The 24,522-nt window shown below is 40.0% G+C and overlaps 1 protein-coding gene across 1 annotated transcript in view; it reads right to left on the reverse strand.

Annotated features, from left to right (window-relative positions):
- Positions 1-315: 315 nt before the first annotated feature.
- FAM129A (family with sequence similarity 129, member A) overlaps positions 316-24,522 on the reverse strand; it is a 69,568-nt gene continuing 45,361 nt past the window's right edge. The window contains exons 6-15 of the mRNA XM_010580731.1: positions 18,709-18,824; positions 12,779-12,883; positions 12,522-12,684; positions 11,434-11,621; positions 11,017-11,178; positions 8,077-8,187; positions 7,359-7,466; positions 5,406-5,517; positions 2,859-4,457; positions 316-410 (exon numbers count right to left, since the gene is read on the reverse strand). Coding sequence (XP_010579033.1) covers positions 316-410; positions 2,859-4,457; positions 5,406-5,517; positions 7,359-7,466; positions 8,077-8,187; positions 11,017-11,178; positions 11,434-11,621; positions 12,522-12,684; positions 12,779-12,883; positions 18,709-18,824 — 2,759 coding nt within the window. The remainder of the gene's footprint in view (positions 411-2,858; positions 4,458-5,405; positions 5,518-7,358; positions 7,467-8,076; positions 8,188-11,016; positions 11,179-11,433; positions 11,622-12,521; positions 12,685-12,778; positions 12,884-18,708; positions 18,825-24,522) is intronic.

A 24,522-nucleotide genomic window follows, 5' to 3' on the forward strand; every position in this document is an offset into this window, starting at 1 on the left:
CCCCCCCCCAAATTAAACTACCTCACACACACACACACACCGACCTCCCGGCGGTGGAAGGAAAGAGCTGCGTTTATTTTCGTGACAAGCGTTTTTACAAAGTTATAAGCAAGATACAATGTGTTTCATATCCTGTCCTTTAAAACCCGCAACGCCACGAAATAAGACGCCAGTAACATCCCCCAGCCCACTCCCCTCGGCGCTCCTAACCCTCAACCCTCCAGGCCGTGAAAGGTGATTTGTAACTGCTCCTAGTTCACAAGAGGAATAATTCATTCCAGGTAAGTGTAGGAAATTCCAAGAAAGTGACAAAAATTACCGAATGGGTGGATTATTATACTTCTTGATCAGTGGTCCAACATCACCTTGCAGATTGCTGACCTCTAACCTGCTGTCACCTCTACTGAAGTCTGGTTAAAGATGAGAAAAATGCTACTCTCTATCCATTTGCAAACATCTGAATGTACAGAAAACATCTACAAAGGCAAAAAATCAGTCCCCTAGCCAGGAGGAACTTCAATTTAAATTGTGGAGCAAGGCAATGTACAGGCTAAAACTTCCCTGTTCTTTCCCATCCTACTTGTGAAAAACATATATGCTGAGCATCTGTATTCAGCAACTCAATTTTTTAATAATACAGGAAAATATTACCCAGATCTAAGCCTGCCATAGAAATAACTAAAAAATTACTATGATGGGAATGTTTATGCTAAATACTTTCTGTATGAATGTATCTAATTCATATTAGCTGTAAGGAAACTGCAGCCTTTTTCACAGAGTCGCTGTCTTGCTAGTCCTCTTTTGTACAAACCACTCTATTAAAAAACCATCATGTCCCCTAATTTTAGCATGGCTAAAAGAGACTGCTGCTGCTTAACTGTAAAGCACATGTTATAAATTTGAAGTTACTTAACATTCAGTACCAATTAGAAATAGCTAATATTTCGTAAAAACAAAGTAGCTGACGGTGAAATAACTAATGATTTGTAAAAAACTTGGCTGACAGTGGTTTGTGCGTTTACAAATTAGTATTTTTGCATGAAATATAAGGAGCAAATGAGTCAAAGTACTTTTGCAAGGAAAACATCTGTGATCTTAATGTTTCCATACCACAGTATGGCCTCTGGAATAAATAGGAGTTGCATTTATTTTACAATAGTAACATTGCAGTTGGTCCAGTTACCCAACAGTGTTCCTTACTTATGCAGTAATATTTGCCTGTTCCTCTAGTGTCAATTCTCTGTTAGTATTATAGCATATTTTGATAGCATTAAATAATAGACTTTGCACAGTTTGTTGAAGTAAAACGCCAACAGGTATTATGCTCTTGGCAGTTTGTAATTTCCTCTGTGGGTGTAAATCCTGCAGTCCCTACTCTATTCATCATTAATCTTTGCTGCCCTGTATTGTATTATATTTATTCAGAAACAGTCTGAAACACCAGGCCAAATTTTTAAGGTGCCTTAAACTGACCTTTAAAGTGAGGTCTTGAACTCTAAAGCCCAGTTTATTAAAATACTGTTTTTCAAATCCAAACTTTTCTGTGCACAGTCTGGAAATTGTGCATGCAAATAATGCACATAAGCAACTTTATGCATAGATCATTATTTGATACGGAGATAATATGCTAGCTATGAAAGCAATAGGTGTCATTTTAATAACTGCTTTTGAAAGGTGATTCTGCCCTCCAAAATCTAAGCACATATGTGAATAATCTTTGGCTGCTTTTTGCTTCAGTTAACATTTGTGTCAGAAATTACATGCAATGATTATGATATTTCACAATTATTGCAATTTATTACATAATTTCTGCACCTAAAAAGGCTTACAGAACTGGGTAACTCAGTAAGAATGGGAATGGCAGGACTCTTAATATTCCGTATTAGCCATAAGTGAAGAAGTGGTGGGAAGTAAAACAGAAAGATGCTGCCTAATGGTTATAGTTATTGTAAACATTCTCATCTTTCCCTTCCATAAAATAAAACAAAATAAAATAGCCGTAAAGTGCTCTGGAAGGCTAAATAACCCAGAAGTGCAGAGTGGGACTGAGAAACCTGCTCCCATATTTTCCCCATTTTAAATATAGCAATAAGAGAAAAAAAAAAAAAATCAGAACACTTGCTTGTCTTTATTGTCCGTCAAAACTTTAAAATAATTAAGTAATCAGTTTGCAGAGTTTGCATAGAGTGTGGCTTTTGAGCAACCTGGTAAATTAACTATTTGGTTCTGTTTAACTACTAAAAGTTTTATTTATTTCCCATATACTGCATGCAAACACTAAAAGCATCGTCGAATAGCAACGTATATACCAACCACCTAAGAATCATAGCAGTACTTGTCAAATCCATGCATTTAAAAATCATGAGCTACTCCCCTGCTAAAACACCTAAGAACAGTTACGTTGTTAAAATAACTTTATAGTTGGGGGTGAGTTGCTTTTGAAGCATTCAGTGGTCACATTTTCCGATTTTTTCTATAACCATAACAGGTAGCAAGTTTTAAGTGAAAGATGAGGTTCCCCAACAGTAACCTGGTTTTACACAGTGAGGGCTTTAACCAAAAAGAAATCTATCACCTATCACTCAAGAAGATATCTGTGCTAAAACTGCAAGAGCTGGTAATACCACAACAAAGCCCATTTCCTCCAGCCCCAACCCAAGTAAGTATTCACAAGTAAACAGGGATTACTGGACTAAATAAATCCTGCAGGGGTGGGCTGAAAAACACTTCTTATTCTTCAGAGTTTTGTTGTGCATAACTATCTTCTCTGTTTTTTTCTGTGAAAATATCTTCTCCTTCTGTGCTTTTTATTTCCGTTTGTGAAGATGATTCATCTTCTGGCTTCCTTTCACCCTCACCAGCCTCTGTATCTCCTGTGACCTCTACGGCGCTAACCTCGCCCTGCTCCAGCACCAAAGAAACTGGCACGTCTAGCAGTCCTGTTCTTGGGTTTTCTGTATCCAAAATGGGCACTTGCGTTGTGTCTGCGTTTTCAGCAGGATTATGAAAAAAGCTTCCTACCTCCACCGGGATGGCATGGCTATTCCCTGCTCCTCCTTCCTCCCCATCTAATCTTTTGCCTTCAGGCACATTTTCAGTGTGCTCCTCTGGCTGCAGTCTATCACTTTCGCAGCTTCCCACACCTGCGTACCAAATGCTTTGCTTGATCTCCACCTCTGCCTTTGCCTCCTGAGGCATATCTGAGCTTTCCACCAGCCATTCTGCTTGTGCCATATTGCAGGCCCCCTTGGACACATTCACTAAATTCGTACCATCTGTCCCCAAACTACATGAAGATGGTCGGTCCTCCTTGAACTCTGTGCGTTCTGCTGCGTCTTTATTCATCATCGTCTGGCTCACCTGAATTTGTGCCACAGCCATTTTGCTCAACTCATCATCCTCTTTATTGTGGTCCTGCAACTTTAATATCTCACCTTCACAAATCTCCTTTATGTTCTCAGCTGGAGTATCTGCTGGTATCTCAACCGTTACCATCAGCAAACTCCTTATCTCATTCACATCATCAGGGAATTTACAACTCTTTCCTTCTGACTTACTTTCTTTTTCAGGATTATCCCCAACCCCCCCTTTCCCTGTGTTTTCATCCTGGGAAATAACCCCTGTCTCAGTACTCGCTCCTTGGTCATTGCTTTCTTTTCTACTATCCTCTTCAAGCCCTGTTCCTACCACATTTTCTCTCTGAGATACTTCTTCCGTAATTTCTTTTTCTACCTTGATTTTCTTTTTGGCATTCCCTAAAATCTCTGTTTCTGCTACGTTAACATGTGGGGAAGTCAGCTTTATCTCAGAAACTTCTTCCTGTGCTTTGCTTTCTTTTTCAGTGTCACTGACAAACACAGCATCCATTGCTGTTTGACTCTCAGAAGTTACCTTCTCCTCCACTGCTCCTTTATGTACCTTAAGTTCTTTTTTAGGGCTGGCTCCAGAATCTTTCACTGCAGTTTCAGTCCCAGGAGCTACTTTTTCCTCCACAGCTTTTTGCTGTGTCTTAAGCTCTTTCTCAGTGTTTGCTACAAACTCTGCTTTCACCGTGTCTTCATTCTCCAAAGAACTTTTTTCCTCTGCAACTTCTTGTTTTCTAAGGGTAGCTGAAAGGGACTCCCGTTTCTCACTGACGTCTGTAACAACCACTTCTTCACTTTTGCTTGCCTGATCACCAGCCGTATTAACAGCAGTGACTGCCTCTTTGTCTGATGACTTTCTATCATCACTACCCTTCTCCCAAGAAATTTTTTCTGTCACAATGAGTGTTTCGTCACTTTGAGTTTCAGTGTCTGACATCTCGGCTCGGGCAGTGGAAGGTTTCTTTGCGGGAGTGCTTTGTGCTGATCCTGAAGGGGTCTTCAGGTCCGTTAAGCTGGACACACTTTCACAGGGCATATTCAAGTTATCTTCAAAGAGGTTGTGCTTCTTCATAATGGCAGCTTCTTTTATCACTAGATAAAACAGAAAGATCAAACTTTTGGAAAGACTGACAGAGGTACCTTGAAGAAGGTACACTGTTTTCCTGAGTTTCTAATGACATACATTTTGATATTACAGACAACAGTAATTTTCATTTTCAACGTGCTTTCTTAGTTTACATTTCTTGGGGGTGTGTGGGGGAGGTGTTTATCTGTTCTTAAAAATGGAACTTCAATATTGACCTAAGCATTGCTGTAATAGAAAACTACCAGAAGACCTGCGATGCACAAAGGTAATGTTTCAATGCAGAAGTATTTACACTGCATATATGAATAAAAGTGTGCTTGTTACATTAATTATTATACTGATATTTTTGAGCAGGAATGCCAAAGAGGGTCTATTAAAACTTGCTGTGCAATACACATGCTTGTCTTTTATCTAGGTTCTAGACAGACAGACAGATCCAGAGAGACACAAGTGGTTTACATATCTATATATGCCATCAAGAATAGTTTAGTTTTCTGACACAAAAGCAGAGAGGTCTGCAGGGAGTACTGCCCTGGCATCAGTGATGTACTGGAAACTGCATCCAGCAGTACATTTCATTTGGGGAAATTAATTTTTGCTGCCATTAGATATCACCAGGCCTTTGCAAATAAGAGCATAATTTCACTTGTTGGCCCAGGGAATCAAGATAGAATGAAGCTGTCATAATTACATTTTGTTAGAAATAGGCTTGTGCCAAGCTATCACTTTGAGTTTCCCAGGTTTAGTAAAGTTGCCCCATAATCCAGATTTTAGCACTTGCCACACACCTTCAGTGAGCTAAATGAGAACACTGCAGCATCATAACCACCATTCTTTGGGAAAGTGGGACTGGGGTCTGAAACAGCCACGTTAGGACTCTGGGGAGCTCTGAAGCAAGAGCTCATGGGCCAACGGCCAGAATGTTATTACTGTCACCTCAAGAATGTTCTCACCTTTCAGGGTTTCTTCAAGCAGTGTCTGATATAAAATCTCTTCATACACATTCTCTACTTGGATCACGCTAGCGTAATCAGCAAAAATGAACTGCTCGTATTTTTGCAGCTCCTGTGCAGATAGAGAAGAAAGGACCAGATATATAAAAATGAGAGATTCTGAGAGTCCTACTTCAGCAGCGCATCTTGGACATGCCATCTAGCAGGTCTTGCAATGCTCCTTGCTGGCTCTTGAGGTGACCTATTTGAACTATGAGTAAATGAACTAAATAAACAATTTATTATGCACTTATCAAACAGTATTCTTGCACTACAATTACATTTAAAAGCACTTCAGATAATTGCCATCTGCACTATAATAAACAATTCTGAAATAAATAGCTGGTGAGGAAATGTCTCACTCGCTGTTTGTCCAAGGAAGCAAATCCACGGTGAGCATGGGTGATACAGGGTTTGGTTTTGTTTTTCTAATAGGTGTGTAACTTTTCTAGCTTACTGATTTATATGCAATAGCTATCTAGGCAATAATTAGTCACTATCACTAAGCAGCTACTTGGTGGTCTATAAAATGTAAATTAAATGACTGTCCACTTCTAGAAGAGGCGCCTACATACAAACATCTGGTGGTTTTCAAGTAAAAGGTCAAGGCTTGACTGGGCTTGTCAGCTGTGCCACACATTTGTTTCTGGATCTGGCTGCTCGTTTCTGCAGAGGAACAAATGCAGAAGGCTCATGGGAAGTTAAACAGAAAGGTCCTGTGGGAAATTTGCACCACCACTGCTTCCCCTGTCCAGCATGACAGAGACACCATGTGGGACTCCACCCTCTCTACATGTATTCAAGGTGGTGAAATGCTTGCCCCTGTGCATAGACACCATGTTTTGAAGGCACTGCTGACACCCTACAAGAGACTATTATTTGGGGGATAGCAAAGAGAGTAGAGTGACATACAGAAGAGAGTGATTTTAAATATATTTTTTTAACTTTTAAGTTTTGGTAATCCATACTCAAAGACTTGCAAGCATTACTTGGCAAAACACTTGGTCTTAAGCTTGTTTTTGAAACTGAAACAAGCTGGAGAGCATCAGCAAGAGCAGCACACCATGAGAGCTTACAGCTTCCGGACACTGATGAGCATCAAGGGAAACAAAAGGGCAGAGGGGCCAGGATGGCTTAGGGCAGTCATCTTTCAGCAGGTACAGTGAAAATGCAAGAGGATATGCATGGGATTCAAGAAGAGTACAGACTATTTATTTTGAGCCAGGGTGAATAGCGTTCCAGCTGGCCCCTGATGTAACCACACTGAAAACATCTCCATTGAACTCTGGTAGACGCATTTGCTGAGTATTAACCTACCTGTAAGGGCAACAGAGATCATCTCTATATGTTTGTTTCCTGATTGTTGATGCAATTACTTCCATTTAAAATCACTGAAAGTAAGTGCATGGCCTGTCTGCTTGCTGGTCCTGCTGCCCAAGCAGGCATTTGGCTTTGAAGGAGGTCGTCAGCAGAGGCTGTGTATGGTCACAGCCATGCCTCGGGGTGCTGCTGAAGAGGAAAGTGCCCTCTCCCACAGACTGAATTTCAGCCTGCAGCAGGGCTGCTGACACAAGGACAAGCTCATAACCTACAATCATAACTGTCAAGAGGAGTCCAGTTTGAGGGGACTTCAGATCTCTAGGGAAGAAATGAAACAGGGTTGGGCAAAGGTCTGCAACTCTCTTTGAGAAAGCAAGCTGTATATACAGTTTCCATTTCCTGAAATCTTCCTCATGCTCCACATCTACCTGATCCACAAACTGGCAAATCTAAGTGTCATTTGGCTGAGCAGGCAGCCAATCTGGACAACTCCCTGAGAGGAAACAACTATACAGAGTTGAGGATTTACTGACAAGGTGTTAATCCTTCTCTGCTTTTTATTACTGTTTCTTTTGTTTAATCACATAAACCTACCGGTTTACACGTTGAAGCCAGTGTCTTTTGCATTGTGGGCAAAGTAATCTGTACCAGTGCTTCTTGAAAGATCTTCTTCCGGATAGTGCTGCTGTCATAATCATATTGCTGTCAAAACGGACAAAAAAAGAAACAAGCCCAAATGTGTTTGGGGTTATTAATCACTCACAGAAGGAACTAGTTCTTGTTATCCTGTAACTGGTGACAGGTGAATCCCAAAGAATACCACATCACAGGTGCACTCAGGGGTTTGAATTCCCATGCAGTTAATTTCAGCTTTTACAAAAATACTCTAAAATGTATTTTTCTGGGATTTCTTTCCCTTCATTTTTTTTTATACCTAGGCTAGAAACAGCTCCCTGATTGCTCTCTCCAGGTATTTCAGAGCTTCCTCTTCTGAGAGTAATGAATTCTAGGGGCAGGCTAATTATAAAGCTAGTAAAAAGTTATTTACCCAGATCCACAGCATCATATCCAGCTGATTTAATTGCAGTTAAAGGGACTGCACATGTAAATACCTTTACAAGTGTCTGCCCAGAACTGTTTTAACCCACAAATGAGCAGCTTTGCTAAGTGCCACCAAATCAGTATTTCCAGCTGGATGGTAAGAGATATCTTCTTTCAAATACTGAGATAAATTCACATAAATTATATTCTCTGTTTCCAAAAAGGCAGAACCCAAGGTCTTCCTGTGCAAATGCTGCTACATTACACTTACCTTCAGTACTCTCAGCTTGACTTTTTCAATGGTTGTTGCAAATTTCGCTGGGTCTGCCTGGCGACTTGGAGAGAACAACTGCTCAAAAGTATAAACTGCATTTTCCATCAGCTAAAAATAATAATTAAAAAATCTGTTAAAGACCAGTAACATAAAATTCCTACATATGTAAAGAAGAATTTTCAATGTAACCATTAACTCAAATTGTATTTCTGAAAAGGTGAAACAGAGGAAGAATAATAAGCCTAAAATCAATAAATATTTCGAGTACTTTAAATGATTGTGGAAGGGGAAGAAAAGCCTTGTTTAGTTTAGATTGCAACACTCAGTTTTGGAATGGGAAAAACATTAGATTATCTAATGCAAGAGAATAAGAAAATGAAACTACATGCAGGTCAATACTAGGAAGTCTGCTAAGGTAACTAAACAAACAGTTTTATCAGCAAACTTACTCAGAGTAGATTAATTTATATTGCCCAAAAACTTTCTGCTGTATTTCAGTTCTCTGAAGGCTAACATGAACAGAAATGTTGCAATAAACTAATAAAATTAAGCCTTGGTATCATTATTATGCTATTATAGCTTTCTTGTATAGGTTTAATCTCATGTCACAATCCAAACTGATGGTGACAAAGACAAAAAGTAGAATTGATCATCTATATATAAAGGCTATAGACAAAACTCATTATCCCTAATAAGAAGACTCTCATTGACTCCTACCAGATTCTAATGGTCTCAATCATTGATACTGCAGATAATTTTTTTAAAAGTAATTAATCAGCAGCTTTCCTTATAATACAAATAGTTATCAGCAAAAATCACACAGAGTGCAATAATTTCTCACAGAATTATGTTAGGCGCACATCTGCCATATTTTCAGGTTATCCAGAGATTCATTAAAAATATTAAACCCCCTACTCTGAAAAGATATTTCAGAAAAACAGTTCTGTAAGTGGTAATTATGTCTATTTAATGAGGTTTTGCCTTTTTTACCCAAGTGTTTCCATTCAAATTTTAATATATTCTTATTGGAGAAGTACAGGGACATCCACAGGGAGGCTGTCCACATGGCCGGGTCTTCCTTTGCATCACATGGGACCATCCCAGTCAATATATATAGTCAGCCATATACTACAGAGGACTTCTTGTAGTTTGTAAATGAATATGTACCTACTTATGGAGAAGACATGCTTTTAATTCCTCCTTGGCTAGTAATATTTTCATGAATGTAAATGCACAGTGACAAATGTTGAAGGCCGATTTTTATAACTGACTTTGCAGATATTGTAGGATTGGACTATATAGTCTGAATTTATAAATGGAAATGGAGAAGATGGAAGTTTACTCAATTTGTCCATGCATCAGAAAGCTGTACAATAAATGCTCATGCACTGCAAGACCGTGGATACAAGAAAAAGACAGGATCAGTGTAGAGTTAAGGCTAATTAAAAGATGAACTGCTGACTTTTTATTTCAATTTTTATTTGAAGCAAATCACAAACTGGCGTAGTTCTGGTGAAGTCAGTTAAGCTGCTTTATTTATGCCAGTTGAGCATTGTGCTCCCAAATTTCCTAAAATTGGCCACTAGAGGATGCCAAGCTCCCGAGCCAAGGAATCCTGCTCCAGCCTCCATCCGAGCTAGAGTTAAGCCAAACGCTTCTTTTCACGTTAAGACTACGTAAACTAGACATGTCTGACCCTGCTTGTTAATAAAATAAATGTCCATGGACACAAAGTGAAACTACTTACTATTTTTATGAGAAAAATACCAGCCTTTTAAAGAGAGAGAAGGAATTAACAGCATTTTTAGAACAAATTGTGCTTTAATTCAACTTATTTATTGTGAATTTTGACTCATGTTCTGTTCCAAAAAAAACACCCCTTGGTTTGTATGGGATCTGTTTTCTGTCTACTTCTTTGTCTTGACTCATGGTCTTCACTTACTGAAAGGCATTTTATTTGGCAGCATTTTGGAATGGTCCCCCCTGAAAGACCCAGACATGAAATCAGAATTTTATTTCTGAATAATTCTTTGGCTGCTGATCATGGCTGTACTTAGAAGACCTGCTTTTAGGAAAACCCTGTCCCAGCACTGTGCTAGAGACTCATTTTCCATATTCATAACTCCCACTCCATAGAACTGGACCAGCTTCATTTCACAAGATTACCGACTAGATTATTTAGTTTCTTAACTATGGATTAAAAACACAGGATTCAACATAGAGGCACAAGGCCAAATCTGCCTTGTGATCTGGCAATCAAGTCTACTGGCCAGCTCCTAATAGATTTCTGGCCAGGCATCCAGAAGAAATAAAATCAAAGCAAAATTATAGCCTATACCAATATACACTAGAGGGTAAAAAGAGGTGGAATTCATTTTTCATCTGAAATGATGTAGTCACTTCAACCATTCCCATGAGAAGTGAAGTTGGTTAAAGCACCTACATGCAGCTACATCCAGAGATGTCATCTGTGTCCAAGTAATTGCCAGTTTCTAACATTAATTGCCTTACTTTATATTGATAGGAAAATAAACTACGAAGGAGAAGACATTCTATTTTGGTAAAATATATCTAAGACCCTTCCTGCAAAATCAACCCTTGAGAATGGAAATCAGGTAGATTTTAGCCACCTGATTGGTTACAAGCTCAACTTTCTCTGGTGCTGAGACTCTAAGAATTCAGAACATGAAAGTTCAGGGGAAAAGATGATCCATCCAAAATTTTTGTGCCTTGCTGAAAGACTCACACACATGCAACCTCAAGAATATAAATGTCAAACAGCTTCCAGCTGTGATTTTCTTAGGTTTTGTTATCTGTGCTTTGATTGAGAGATATTGTGGGACTCTTGCACAGCTTTTTATCAAGATTACTTTGAAGCCGATTAGAAGGATAAACCTAACCTGTTCTCCTAGGAGGAAAAACTGGATCTTACAGTACCTCTTGCATGAAGTTCTGTGTCCTCTGAATCACAAAATCAATGTGATACACCTTGAAGCGGCTCTTGAGGTCTTGAAGGAGCTCCTGGAGGAGGTTCACTTTCAGATAGCAGGGCTCCATTTTCACAGAGTTGAATGGTAGGTTCATGAGCTGATCCATGTTCTGCATTCCAGTGGAAGAAGAACAGGTTTTGAGAGAAAGCAACCAGAGGTGAATTTTTAATAGAGAATGTAACAGTGGCCCTAAACTAAATTCTGATATCTGCACTCCAGTTGCACAAATACCGCAAGACTTTCTAAATGACAAAAGCAAGTGCTAGCATACTACCACCTGAGAAAGCAAATAGTGTGTCCATCAAGTTCTAGCTAGAAGGTCCTTGTGCTCATGTAAAAGGCTCCAAATACATTTTTGTCTTACCTCCTTTAGCTTCGTGATATCATTTGTCTTCTGGAAGTCCTGGATGATTTCATGAACTTCTTTATCAAAAAGGGAGCGGACTTCAGTGAATCCAGAACTCACTGGACCCATGAGCTCCTCTAATATGGATGTGAGAAATGGCTGGATATTTTCTGTGCAGCACTTCTGGGCAGGCTCAGAAACAGTGGCTGGAGTGTCAGACAATACAACGGTTGCATTTAGGCTACTAAGAGATACAGTGAAAAAAGTAATCTAAAATGATTTACTTTAGAATTAATTAAATGACTCCGTGTTTTTTCCCTGGAGTCACACCTCCACACAGATGATAAGGGTGGTGAAAGGAGAGTGACAACAAAACATCTTTTCCCATGCCCCACCTAACCAAATGCTAGCAGCTTGGGGGCACTGTGAGAGCAGAGGAAAGGGCAGCTCTAAGTATTGATACATACTGGGAGGTTTGCACAGAGCGTGGCCATGGTGACTCTATAAGTCAACAGAACAACCTGAGTTTTATCAAAACAGCTCCTAAATTATCAGCTGTTTATTTATTTGCTAGCTTAAGCACCATCAACTAATGTTTCCCCTGCTTTTTACACTCATATTTTCTATTAATAGCAAAATTATAATTACTTCACCTTAGTTTAAAACCACCTAAGAAGCCCTTTGGTTTAAGTATTCTTTGGTAGCCTATGAATTTGTCACATAAACAGAACCTGGTTTTGTGGTGCATTCCTAGACATCAAAACCACTGTATTTTTAATTATGCTCATGTGACCCAAGTCTTCATTACATAAGGCTGTCCAAGTGAAAATGAAAGCAGAATGAGCAACTCTAATCAGGATACACAAAACCTGTCAGGTCTAGCTCCAACTTGAGAAGAACTGGTACTTTCACAGACTCAGAGGCCACAGGTATCAGTTCCCATCAAAGGCAGCAGAGGCTCAAAGCATTTGTTCTCTGAAAATTAGTGCCTCCAGTTGGATTTTTCAAAAGACATGAGGATTTCAAAACAATGAATACGGTAATATGAGCAACACAATGGGAAACATTAAAAAAATGCTCCAAAACACAGCCGTTCCTCCACTAACCTTTGATTTTTCCGGCTAAGAAGTTCTTGGAGTTCAGAATCTGATCCATGTCTGAACGAATGGTTCCTTCCAGAGTTTTTGCAAAATCTCTGCATTCTTCTTTCAAGGTACTTAAGCCTTCTGACACCTGCTGCTGGACTAAGCCGTAAGTTTCTTCTACGATCTAAACCCAAATTAAATTAAGAAGCATAGATCGGAATCAGCACATGCAGAAAACTGCTATGAGAAACAACCACTCTGCAAATATCAGTACTTACACCAAACCAGGCCCGCTTCCTATCATTCCTCTTTCCTTTCATTTTAGGCAGGATCATCGTCTGAAGGTTAGGCAGGAGCTCCTCCATCACAAGGTTGCTCAGGATCTATATGGTCAGAAAATTAAAATGACCTGTTCACACACTGTTCTTCACCTGAAAACTGAGCACTCGCATCACATAGTGATGCGCAGAACAGGCAACCTCAAATATACAATGGCTTAGCTATCCCAGGTTGCCAGGAGGACTGGATTTAAAATATTAGGTATGCCTGAGGGAAGCTCCATTCATCTGAAGCATTTTTCACTGAAAGACTTTGAGAGACCATGCAACAACTGACAACAGATGAACTAAGACGCTGAACTAAGATGTTAATTAAATTTACTACATGCTATTATGAAATTGCCATGTGCAAATCAATGATTGATATCAGCTGAGCAGCCAGATTAAAAACATTTGAAAAGTTGGTTTGCTGACTACTGCTTCCCCCAACTGACCTTGTTCTGGAACACTCACACCTGCCCTAGAGGAGGTATCATGAAAGATAAATTGTTCTAAAGAGTCATCAGACAAAGGATGCTTCTGATAGGAAGATAATTGGCCAAGAAAAGAAAGATATGATTGTACAAACGTGAATCTCTAGCACTTTTTCAGGTGAACACCAACTTCACAACTCAAACAAGAAAAGGAGATCCCAGGAAAACAGGATATAGGACAGAAATGGAACCCAGAAAACAACAGTGGGTAATCTGTGAATCAAATAATTCTACTCTATCTGATTTTTTTTTTTCAAAAATGTGTAACATGATCCAAAAGATTCATTAGTTCCAGCCTAATCCTGAGGCAAAAGGTATAAAATAAGTAGCTGTTGGAGTTTGTGAGAAACTTTTCAAGCAATTTCTTTTGTCACTAAAAGAGAACTATACTGCTCTAAAAGCAGTAAAACCTTCACATTGTAGTATTCTTATACATTAAAGTCTCCTCCCAACACCTCCAGATTCTTGAACAAAACCCATATGAAATATATAACCTAAGAAGATATTCTGTGACAAAGGTGCACCAGAGCAGAAGGGCAGGGGGAAGAAAAGTGTCAAAAGGACTTCTACACATCAAGCATTTGTGATGGAATGTAGAAAAACCAAGGAAAAGATATCATTGCCCCATTTTTTTATAATTTCTGTAAGTATATTATCGGTCTATCATTGCTGTATTTTTCTAAATTGACACTGAGTACTTTTCTCCCTTAAGAACATTTTCACTCTGAAACAGGGTTCAGTGGTTGTAGAAGAGATGCATCACCCTCTCTGATCCCAGCATCTAACTGGCAATTCGGTCTTGCAGATGGTTCCAATTAGAAAGAAAAGGCATCAGACTGGGAATACAGATGATACCAATTTGGGGGAGTGGTCAATATGCTGGCAAGCAAGGCTGCTATTCAGAGGGACCTAGATGGGCTGAAGAAATGGGTGGACAAAAACCTCATGAAGTTCAGCAAAAGCAAATGCATAGTCCAACATCTGGGATAGAAAAAATCCCATGCACCAGTCTAGGCTGGCAACAACTGGCTGAAAAGCAGTTTTGCAGAAAAGGACTTGGGCATCCTGGTGGACAAGAAATTCAGCATCAGTCTGCAGGGTGCCCTTGCAGCAAAGGGCAACAGCAGGTCGAGGGAGGAGAACGTTTCCTTCTATTCAGCACTTGTTGGACCGCAACTGGCATGGTGTCCAGTTTGGGGCTCCCCAGTACAAGACAGATCTTGCTGGAGTGAGTCCAGCAGAGGCCACCAAGATGGTCAGGGGACAGAGCACATAACGTGAGGAGAGGCAGAGGGAACTGGGTTTGCTCAGCCTTAAGATGATAAGGCTCAGGGGAGACCTTATTGCTGTCTACAGCTACTTAATGGAGGATGTTGGGCAGACAGAGCCAAACTTCTCTTGGAAATGCACAAGGAAAGGAAAAAGGCGATGACTACAAGTAGCAACAAGGGAAATAGTAATCAGGTATTAAGAAATACTTTTCACCATGCGGGCAGTCATGGGAACAAGTCATGCAATCTCCAACCTTGGATATCTTCAGAACTCAATTGCACAAAGCCCCTAAAGTTGGCTCTTCTTTTGAGTGGGGGATTGGGCAAGATAACCTCCAGAGATCCCTTTTTAACTACATTATTCTGTGGTTCTCTTGGTAGCGTAACCCAACTTTGTACAGAAGAAGCATCAAAGTCTGGCTTCTTTGATACAGAAAGAATGAAACAATATGAGATGGATTCCTGGTTTCATTCACTGGCACCCATTTCAGAAGTTTTCTTCAGAATCACCCACTCTGTCAGGCTTTGCACTAGATTTGAACTACAACTTCTTTCTTGCCCATCCCATTCAGATGCACCAAGCTGGCAATAAATACACAGTTACAGGCACACATCTGGTTTTGAAAGTCTAGGCATTCCTCTCCATTTTTTTATTTATGGACACTGTATCTTTGGCCTGAGAAAGCTGCAAGACCTCTCTTTCTCCTATGTTTCCTCTTGCTGTTGGCCAACGAGGCAAACTATGCAAGCAGAGAGAAGCAGTTCATCATGGGACCTGCCCTATTTCTATTTCTTTGTGATCTCAGGTCTCTGAACGTTTTTCCTATGGAGGCATCTATCAGTGCTGGCAATACATGCTGGATTCTTGAATTTCTCTACTTAAAAGCATCTCAGTTTTGAACTAAAGACCTCGGTCCCTTATTGGGTTCAGTCATTACTCATCCTCATGATTCAGAGGAGGGAGGGACATCTTTTATTTCTGGATGTGTTCATTTTCTGTTTGTAGATCTTGCCCAGGTATGTTTGTACTGGCCCACAGTTACAGATGCACAGCTGCCAATTTATGACAGAGGCAATACTATCGTGCATGCACTACACAGAACGGCATATAAACCTTTCATCAAGGCTTTTTATCTGCCCCAACTGTACAGCACATATGAGGTTGTCCACAGCCTCTTGAAAGCTTTGAAGTGCAGTAGATAGCCTGCAAATCACAGAGAGATATAGTAACCCTATAAAAAAGCAGACAAAATGCATCTTAAGGTTCTCTACATATCTCATTTACTCTGGGTAAAGGATTACTACCTTGGTCAACAGTTTCAGTAAAGTCTCACAAAGTACACAGTCCTCCTTCCTCTCCAGTGGGGCTTGAACAGAGTTTATGCTAAGCGATGCGTATTTGAACCCAACTCTTTTTCTTGCTTCAACAACAGCCCAGCACAGTCCTCATTGAAGGATCACTGCCCTGATACACCCAGCTGCTGGCTGAGCCAATACAGAGTGCAAAAACACCACTCAACTTTACATTTTCATCATGCCAGCGCTTCTTCATTCGTGCCATTTCATTTGTGTCAGTGCTTTCTGACATTCAACCTCATGTATTACAGCTGCCTGAGAGGGCTTCAGGCATGCACCAACAACATGATAGGGAAATGGCAGGAATTTAGACAGCAAAAGTAAGTAAGAAAGGGCCCTACAGAAATATCACAGACAATACCCTACTTACAAATATACCTCTAATATACCTATAATATGCAATACCCTATTATTGTTGTTTCGTGTAACTTAAGTACTTATAGATTATGCCACAGCACCACTTTAGATTCAGCTATGCTGACTCAAATACCTGTCAAAACCAATGGACTAGGTCAGGTCCTAAACTGATGGGTCACTGAAAAAAAAATCTCATGAATAACCCGAACTGGAGCACCACAGACCAAATAATGTGACCATGGATCAAACATATTCTGAAGAATCTGAGCTCTCCAGAAACATTTTTAGGAATGCTGGATTGGCTTTATGTTTTTGTACTGAAAGGAACACTGTAGGGGTCTGGGGGGTTTTAATCGCTTATTCAGCTATCCTTAATTTACCAATATGTTATTTCTACGTTCATGTAGTACTGAACAATGGAGTTATGCTAGTATAAAATTGGTGTGTTGTAGTGCTCTCACTATGTGGCTGTACTGTTGCTTATAACAAGCGTTGTCAAAAATTTCCTGGGTTTAAGCCTATGTTTCAGCACTTAACCTATAGAAATACTATCTACAATTGAATTCATCCTTTATTAGTAATAAAACCTTAAAAATGAAAAAGAACAAAAACAAAACCAGGAAAAGGAACTTTTACAACACAAAAAAACTTTAGTAGGTCTTCAGCCAAGTGACTGGGAACTTGCTAATATTACATCCATGTTGCAGTACCTAAGCAGAAATGCATGAGCTAATGCTGCAGAGACTCTGTCATTATAAATAAATGTCAGGGAATATATTTATCGGCATTCTGAAGAGATTTTTACACCAACAAATTGTAGCTTGCTTGTTCCAAACCATTCACTTAGCTTGGGTATTTGCCTAAAATAATTATTATATTTGGTCAAAGCAGGCATGAGAACACACTATACTTACAGAATGAATTATTACTAAGAAGATAATAGTGTAACTAGTCTGGATGTCTTCTGATTACAATTCTCTTGAGGTATATGGGTTATGAGTAAGTAGTTGGCAAGCAACAGGAAAAATAAAACATAAAATGAAACTAGCACTATAATAGCTCCATAACTGGAGGAAGGAGGGAAGAAGAGAAAAAGCCTTACTCCCTCCACTGGAAGGATGGAACTCCTTATACTAAGGAATTTATTATCCGATGTTAGCAGGAAACTTCAATCCCTGACATGATGGCACAGGGAAAGACAATGTTTATAGATTCTTCTCCAGTCTCCACGTTTTTCAGCATTTCAAAGGTAGACTTCTCCTAAAAGAATAATCTGGTTTCTTAAAACAAAACCCTGGATTGTCAACTCTTCATCAGGCTTTCTTCCATTTTCCCAAAGGGAAGCCAGATTTCATTAAGGAAAACACCAAGCAGCTGGTACTAAAGTAAATATTTGCTGCTGAGTGCTCAGTGCTTTGGAAAAAAATTATAAATCAGAGCCCACATAATGTCTCAATTGCACTAAAAGACATCTGGAGTGATGCCAGGGGGATCGATGGAGTTACTTCAGCTACCATCAGTGCTCCAAAGCTGCTCACTCAGGTGCCCAAATATGGACCCAGACCCTGAGCTTAGCATCTCATTTCTGAAGAACTGAAGTACACAAATTTTTGGTGTTTAAGTGTGACTGTTACTATGCAAGACTGTTTCAGAAGTCTGGCACAATAAGTAGGTCTACTAGTTTATCCACTTGGGACTAAAAGCTTCATTCCCAAAGAATGGGAAAAAGCAAAATGACGAGATTCTTCAAAATTTATGTTTAGCTGCCTTTCTGTTCTTTGTAAAGCCTTCAATGGCATCTGGAGGCATTAGAGAACAAGCAACAGGGAACAGTTGTGTTTAGTAACAAAGGTAATAGCAACAGAAGAAAAAAATATCTCTTACCTGCAAAATAGCTGTCAGGAAAGACAGAAAAACAGCACAGCCCAACGCAGCTGACAGCGAGTATCTGCTGCATACAGGACGTGGGTTCTGAGTTTGGTGTGTATTGCTTTTGGTCTCACTGATTTACTAAAACTATAAACAGCAGCAAACGTGGTAGCGAGATGTTAGCAAGTGCCTTGCTTTAGACACAGCAGTTATTCACCAACTGACGCCATGGCATAAAATTAACATAGATCTATGAGCTTTTTGTGGAAATGTGGCCATCACTACACTTCAGCACAACACAACAACTTTAGTTCACAGCACACTTCCTTTCACTTTCTAGCAAAAAACTGAAAATGGGGTTTATTAAAAAAGAATCACCACTTACATATCAGTAAGAAGTATCTTGAAATCTTGGGTATTTCTACTGACTAGATTTTTAAAAAAAAAAAAATGCCATTTTTTCCACAGAGGCTCTACAACCTTCACTATCCTCAGAGCTGCCATATCCAAAGCCAGAAAAAAAATCCGGAAGATATTCTTTTACCTCTTTTTCGTTGCCAGTTATCATTTCCCACATCCCATAATGGCCTTTCTCCTGCCGGAAGAACTGAATGGCTTCTAAGAATGCCTCGACTTCATACGTGGTCTGCTTGAGAAAATCTAAAGAAAACAAAAAGTAACACAAAGGATTTACCCATAAATAACCTTTAAAAAATAACCATCCTTTTTTGATCCATTTTCCTGTTCCATGTGCATCTAGCTGTAATATTTTTAAATAGTTTACTAAACCTGAATGTCTGAAGACCTTGGGCTTTCATTAAGATTTAGAAGCATAAAGTTGAACTATCACATTGCACATATGAACCATCACAAGCCATCCCATCTAAGTTGATAAGTTAAACCAACACCACCAGATGTTAATATGGAGCACATGATAAGGTAAGAATTTTCCAGCAGGAAGCCTTGTCTGTGGTAGACTTTGGTAAGGCAGTCATTAACATATGAAAGCTCATCCCTTGCCTTTATACCTGTGAGCAGTGTAAGATGGCACATGGGAAGACTTTGACAGCACGTACCAGGGCCAAGAGTTGGGAGCTTCTGCTTCTTTAATTTAAGATAAGAATTAAGAATTTAAGATAACAATAGTCAGCTGATTGCAACACGTTGTATGCCCTTGATAAATTGCTAAACTTTGAGTTAACATTCCCCAATAATCTTTTATTTCCTTTGTTTTATTAAGCAATTGATGATCAAGATGATTTTTCATTGACATACAATAAAACAGACCTGGACAAAGTAAGGACTGTGCTCATAACAATTAAGCACAAAAACTTCTGACAAAATCATGCTGCTTTCCCTAAATATTTCAGGAATGCTTAACCACAGCTCCAGAGTTATCTGGTTATCATCCACGGCTAGATGGTAGCTCTTCCCAAGAACAACATGGTAGCCTGGGGACAGTCTATTGTACAAATGAGACCACAGCACAGAAAAACCTGAGAAGCGGCTGAGCTAGTTTGCTCTCACAAACTCCAGATAACCAGTCGTGCAACAGAAATTACATCTCATGCAATGTGTTCTTTCCAAATTGCTAAAGGGTTTCAAGAGAGTTGCAGCCAACACTCTCTTTCACATGAGAGCGCACAAAAACACAGGTAATTAAGACTGCAACAGCAGTTACACAGCAGAACTAGTTTGTCATGATTTGGGGAGAAACAGTCCCTCTGCCTCAAAATGTGAAAAAGCTTCCTAGAGCCATCAGGCTGCTTGACAAACCTGAGTAAGAAAAACCACCACTGAAATACTTCAGGAATCAAGTGCTGTGTCTTTGCTATGAAACAGAGCTTCAGGATTATTGTGAGGATTATTATCTTAAGGGAAAAACAAAGCCACAATAGTTTATTGTCCCCTCATCATTGTTATCTACTTGCAGCCTTGATCAGCTGAAGTCCTGTTGTGCACATGTTAGGAAGGAAGGAGGGAAGAAGAAGAATGTTAATTCTCTCAAAGATAAGTATGCCACTTTAAAAGATACCGATATGTATAAACAATTGTTATGTGAAGAGTCAGAGAGTAAGTTCTCAAGCCTTGCCTGTCAAGCAAGACATGTCTTTTGACTTGTTCATGAAACTTCTAAAGAGAGAAGCTTTATAGGAAGCTTGCATACATGCCAAGGGCAATACAGGGATTATACAAATTATGGGAAGCACAAAGGATTAACACTACAGTCATGCCTGAAATGTCTCCTCCGTATGCTGTACACAAAAACAAAAGCTACAGAAACCTACAATTAATTTCATCAATGCTTCACCCTGACTACTGCTTGAAAACAGCACTGTATAGATTTTATCTACATGGCGGGCAATGAGGTTTCAGATCTGCTACAAGCCCAAATGTCAGAATCCGCCCTTTCAGAGTTTCCCCTGGGCGTGATTATTACTTCATGAAGGTATGTTATACACACTGAGGTGCAGTAAACACTCTCTCAGTGCCACTCTATAGATAACGTCCCTATTTGGCAGATATTTGGAGGTCTAGAGAGATCACACAATTTCTTCAAGCTCACACAATGATCAAACAAGAGAAAAACAGCCAGGTAAAATCCCAACCATATCTTCACTGCTACCTCCATGATTTTTAGCATTTTTAATATCAAGTCGCAAACCAGGATGCTAAAATATCAGTAAAAGAGTTGTAAGTCAGGCTGTTCACTGCCAAGAGAACATCCCCTGATGGCAGCTTCAATGAAAGAATGGAGTGTTCCACCTGAGAAACTGGTGAAGCATTGCATCTGAAAGCTTTTGTCCTCCCAAAATTAAACTCTGAATATTTTGACAAGAAGAGGGCCGGGCTTGGCTGGAGGAAGGGAGAACTGCAGGTCCTGCAGCCATCCAACTGTGACTCACATGTTTTCCTTCTTCACAGCTGTGCTCCCTCCTAACCAAAAGGGACAACAGACCATCCAAAGGGCTGGATCTTGGACCTGCTGAGATGATCATGTGCCAGTGCTGACAAGAGTTTACCCTCCAAGATCATCAAGTTTTAAACTCCATGCTCAAAAGAGTATTTTCTCTCTGTTCTGACTGTTCCCAACCCCCATAAAGAAGTGGGAAGAAGATGCTGAAAACCCAAGAGCGATTCATTTGAATAGTTCATGGGAAAAATATCAAGCTGTAAGTACCATAAAATCCCAATCACACATTCTTTCCTATGCCAGTAAACACAGGAGAAAAACACAATTATGGCAGTCTTACTACAAAAACAGCTCAAAGTAAAAAAGGAAGCTTTATACTTCAGGGCTAGTACAATTGCTTAATTTAGGCAATTTCATTCTCACTTTCCATAGGAGGAAAAGATTGCATCAGCGATAAGGCACTGAACAACTAGATCCATCCAGTGTTGGGCTGTGCAGAAGCTGTTGGCGAGGCACACAAGACAGAGGCACATTCATGGGATATGGCTCAAGAAAAGTGAATTGTACCCAAGCTGAAAGGAGCTACGGTGCACATCCTCCAAGATTTCAGCAGGGAAGAGCCAGGGCTTCTGTAAATCAGAACTAGCAGTTTATGAAAAGGCTAGAGGACTGCGGCTGGCTTGGCAGCCAGCTCCGTTATGCCATGGCAAAGCAAGGAAAACAATGAATAAGCTGTTGGGGTAGCCCTGCTTGCGTGCAAGAGAGAGGATGGTGCGTGGGAGATGGAAGCAGATGCCACAGCTGCAAACAGGGCAGGTGGCAAACCCCAGTGGTATCAGGAACAATTGTTCATCAGCAGAAAGGACGACGTGTGCTTCACTCTCCCGAACACCCTCACAGGGGCTTCCTCTTCAACAAATCTGCCTGGCACCTATCACGAGTGATGCATCTGTCCCTCCTGTTTGTAGAAAGTGGAGCATGTTAGGGGAGCTTGGTGCAGTGGTGGCTGTAGGTCATCCTTATCCAACTGCCATACAAAGCCATAAAGTTTACTGAATGTCCTCCAGCAACAGGCCAGTGAGGCTTTACAGGTACCCAGACTGATGCTATGTGCTTAATCCAGGCTGGTCTGCACTTGGAAAATTACCCAAGCAGCTTCTCCAGCTGCTAATGAATATAATATCACCTTATTTGTGGACAGCAAAACAAAATTCTGTTTGTTCTGTTTAATTTTAAAATAAGAAAACCCACCTAGAGACTCTATCTTTACATGCCCAAGTGTGGACCCTAATTTTAATAACAGATAAGATATTACTAACCATAGATTCCTCTTATAAACATAACAGAATAACTGCTATAAAGCTCCTTTTTAAAAGATGGAAGGAAATGTGGAAACACCATGACTTTATAAATCTCCCCAAATTTGTACATCTCTCAAAGGCACGGCTGAGTTTGTTCAGTACTGCAGACAGCTGTCTGCAGGAATGAGCTTCCTTGTAGGTACAAACAGTTTAAATCCCTCTTTAAAAATAAAAAAAAATCTCAAACCTTAACTCACCAAAATAATACACAGAGGACCAGGCTACTTGACACCCACTGAGTGCACTTGCACCTGGTGCAGAAGTGTTAACTTAGATAGTCCTGTTCCTCATTTCAGCAATATCTGATGTTTCAGCGCTGTGGGACTTGCAGTTGCCTGATGAGGTGCTCCAGGCTATGAGCTGCAGCTCCTTCTCTGTCACTTGGCAGATGAATGTTTCATCATACGGGCAAGTAATGAGGAAATCTTCAGTCCCAAGTTCCTACGTGCTCTCCCACCCATGGCAGGACAGCTGCACCTTTGTTTGAAGATGGACGTGTTGCTGGCACATTGTTTAAAAGCCCCTTGGGAAGGGCTATCTGAACAATTTTTCTGACTCGCTAACACTTCTTGTGTGTGTCTAAAGACAGCTGTGGAAATTAATTGCCCTGGTGAATTTGGTCTCATCTGTAGCCATAGATCGACCAGTCTTATATCAGTCAAAACACTGAAGACCTCTGCAAAAACTTCTATAAATAGGCCTCATTACCAGAGAGGATGAGTGCCACAGACCTTACTGCCTCTAGCTAAAATTGTGGATTTTCAGAAAATCCAGATAATAGGAAATCTGTATTTGAACATTCCAGTTCAGATTTTGTATCTGTACGTACTACAGACTGCTGCATTGGGTCTCTTGCTGTGCTTTGTAGCAGAAAGCTCAAAATCAGCTGATGTTTAATTGCTTAGATGATGATTTTTCTTAATTACAATCAAAGCAAGATACCTCTTTAATATTACCTATTCTAACCTGAAATGCTAGCTGATAAAAAGTGAGTATTTCAGTATCCAGTTTAAACTGTGTGCCCCTCTGAACAATAAATGTCATTAATGAAGCTATTCAAACTCATTATTGCAGCATGAAGGAGCCTAAAATGGTCATCAAACAACAGGAATGCCAAGAGAGACAGCATATTGTATACCCCCTTAACAAATGCAATGGCGACAAGTCCAGTGTTCATGTAAGTAGCAGCACAGCTCATTTCTGTACCGCTCATGTAACCACATGGAAAAGTCTGTGTTTGCAAACAGCAGGGAAACATTTCTCCAGCTCCTGGTGGGACTTTGGTCAGATGTGATAACCAGACAGTGAGAATTTTCCACCTCCCAGAGCTGATGGGGTAGTTTGCTCTACTGAGACACCAGTGGTTCACAGTTCCCTTCTGCGTCTTGGCTAATTCTGCAAACTGGGACTCGCTGATTTTTGGATGCAGCAGCAGCATTACCATATTAAACTGTTCAGAGAGCCAAGGAACTGCAGTCAGGATGTTTTATGATGTGTAAAAACTGAATATGTCATTCCTCAAAACAAACTGAGCGCCCCTACTGCAATCCAATAAATGTCTTTCTCCCATATGGGCTTTTCTTACAATAAATTTATTACTTTTATTCTTAATAATAGTGAAGGGGTATATTGACTGTGGACAAAGTGCTTTACCAAAGCAAGCTAAACCACTGAGAGTAATTGAAGCTTGTTGGCTGACATTTCATAAAAGGCTGAGGCCCAAAACCACAGATGAACAAGTGTTAAAACAGAATCCAGAATTCTGAGCTCACACAGCACGTGTTTTAATTAAAGAAATCCATTTCTGACATAATGCCCATCATCTGACTACCAAAACTCGGAAGTAATCCATCCTGGCTTCATCTGTTTCCTGCAGCACTCACATCTGCATATACATTCCTGAGCTGGAGAGCTGCCTATAGTTTGGTAAAAGATTCTGCATTCAGTGAATATTGTTTTCCATATGGCCCCTGAATTCTTCCTGCAGGTAACTATAATTGATATTAAAGCAATCTGACATCCAACGATGGCTGTATTTATGAGAGATGGTCATGTAGAGGCCCATAAGTAGGAAGGTAGCCTT

This window comes from Haliaeetus leucocephalus, unplaced genomic scaffold (assembly GCF_000737465.1).
Source record: "Haliaeetus leucocephalus isolate CR32 unplaced genomic scaffold, Haliaeetus_leucocephalus-4.0 Scaffold730, whole genome shotgun sequence".
In the NCBI taxonomy this organism is placed as follows: domain Eukaryota; kingdom Metazoa; phylum Chordata; class Aves; order Accipitriformes; family Accipitridae; genus Haliaeetus; species Haliaeetus leucocephalus.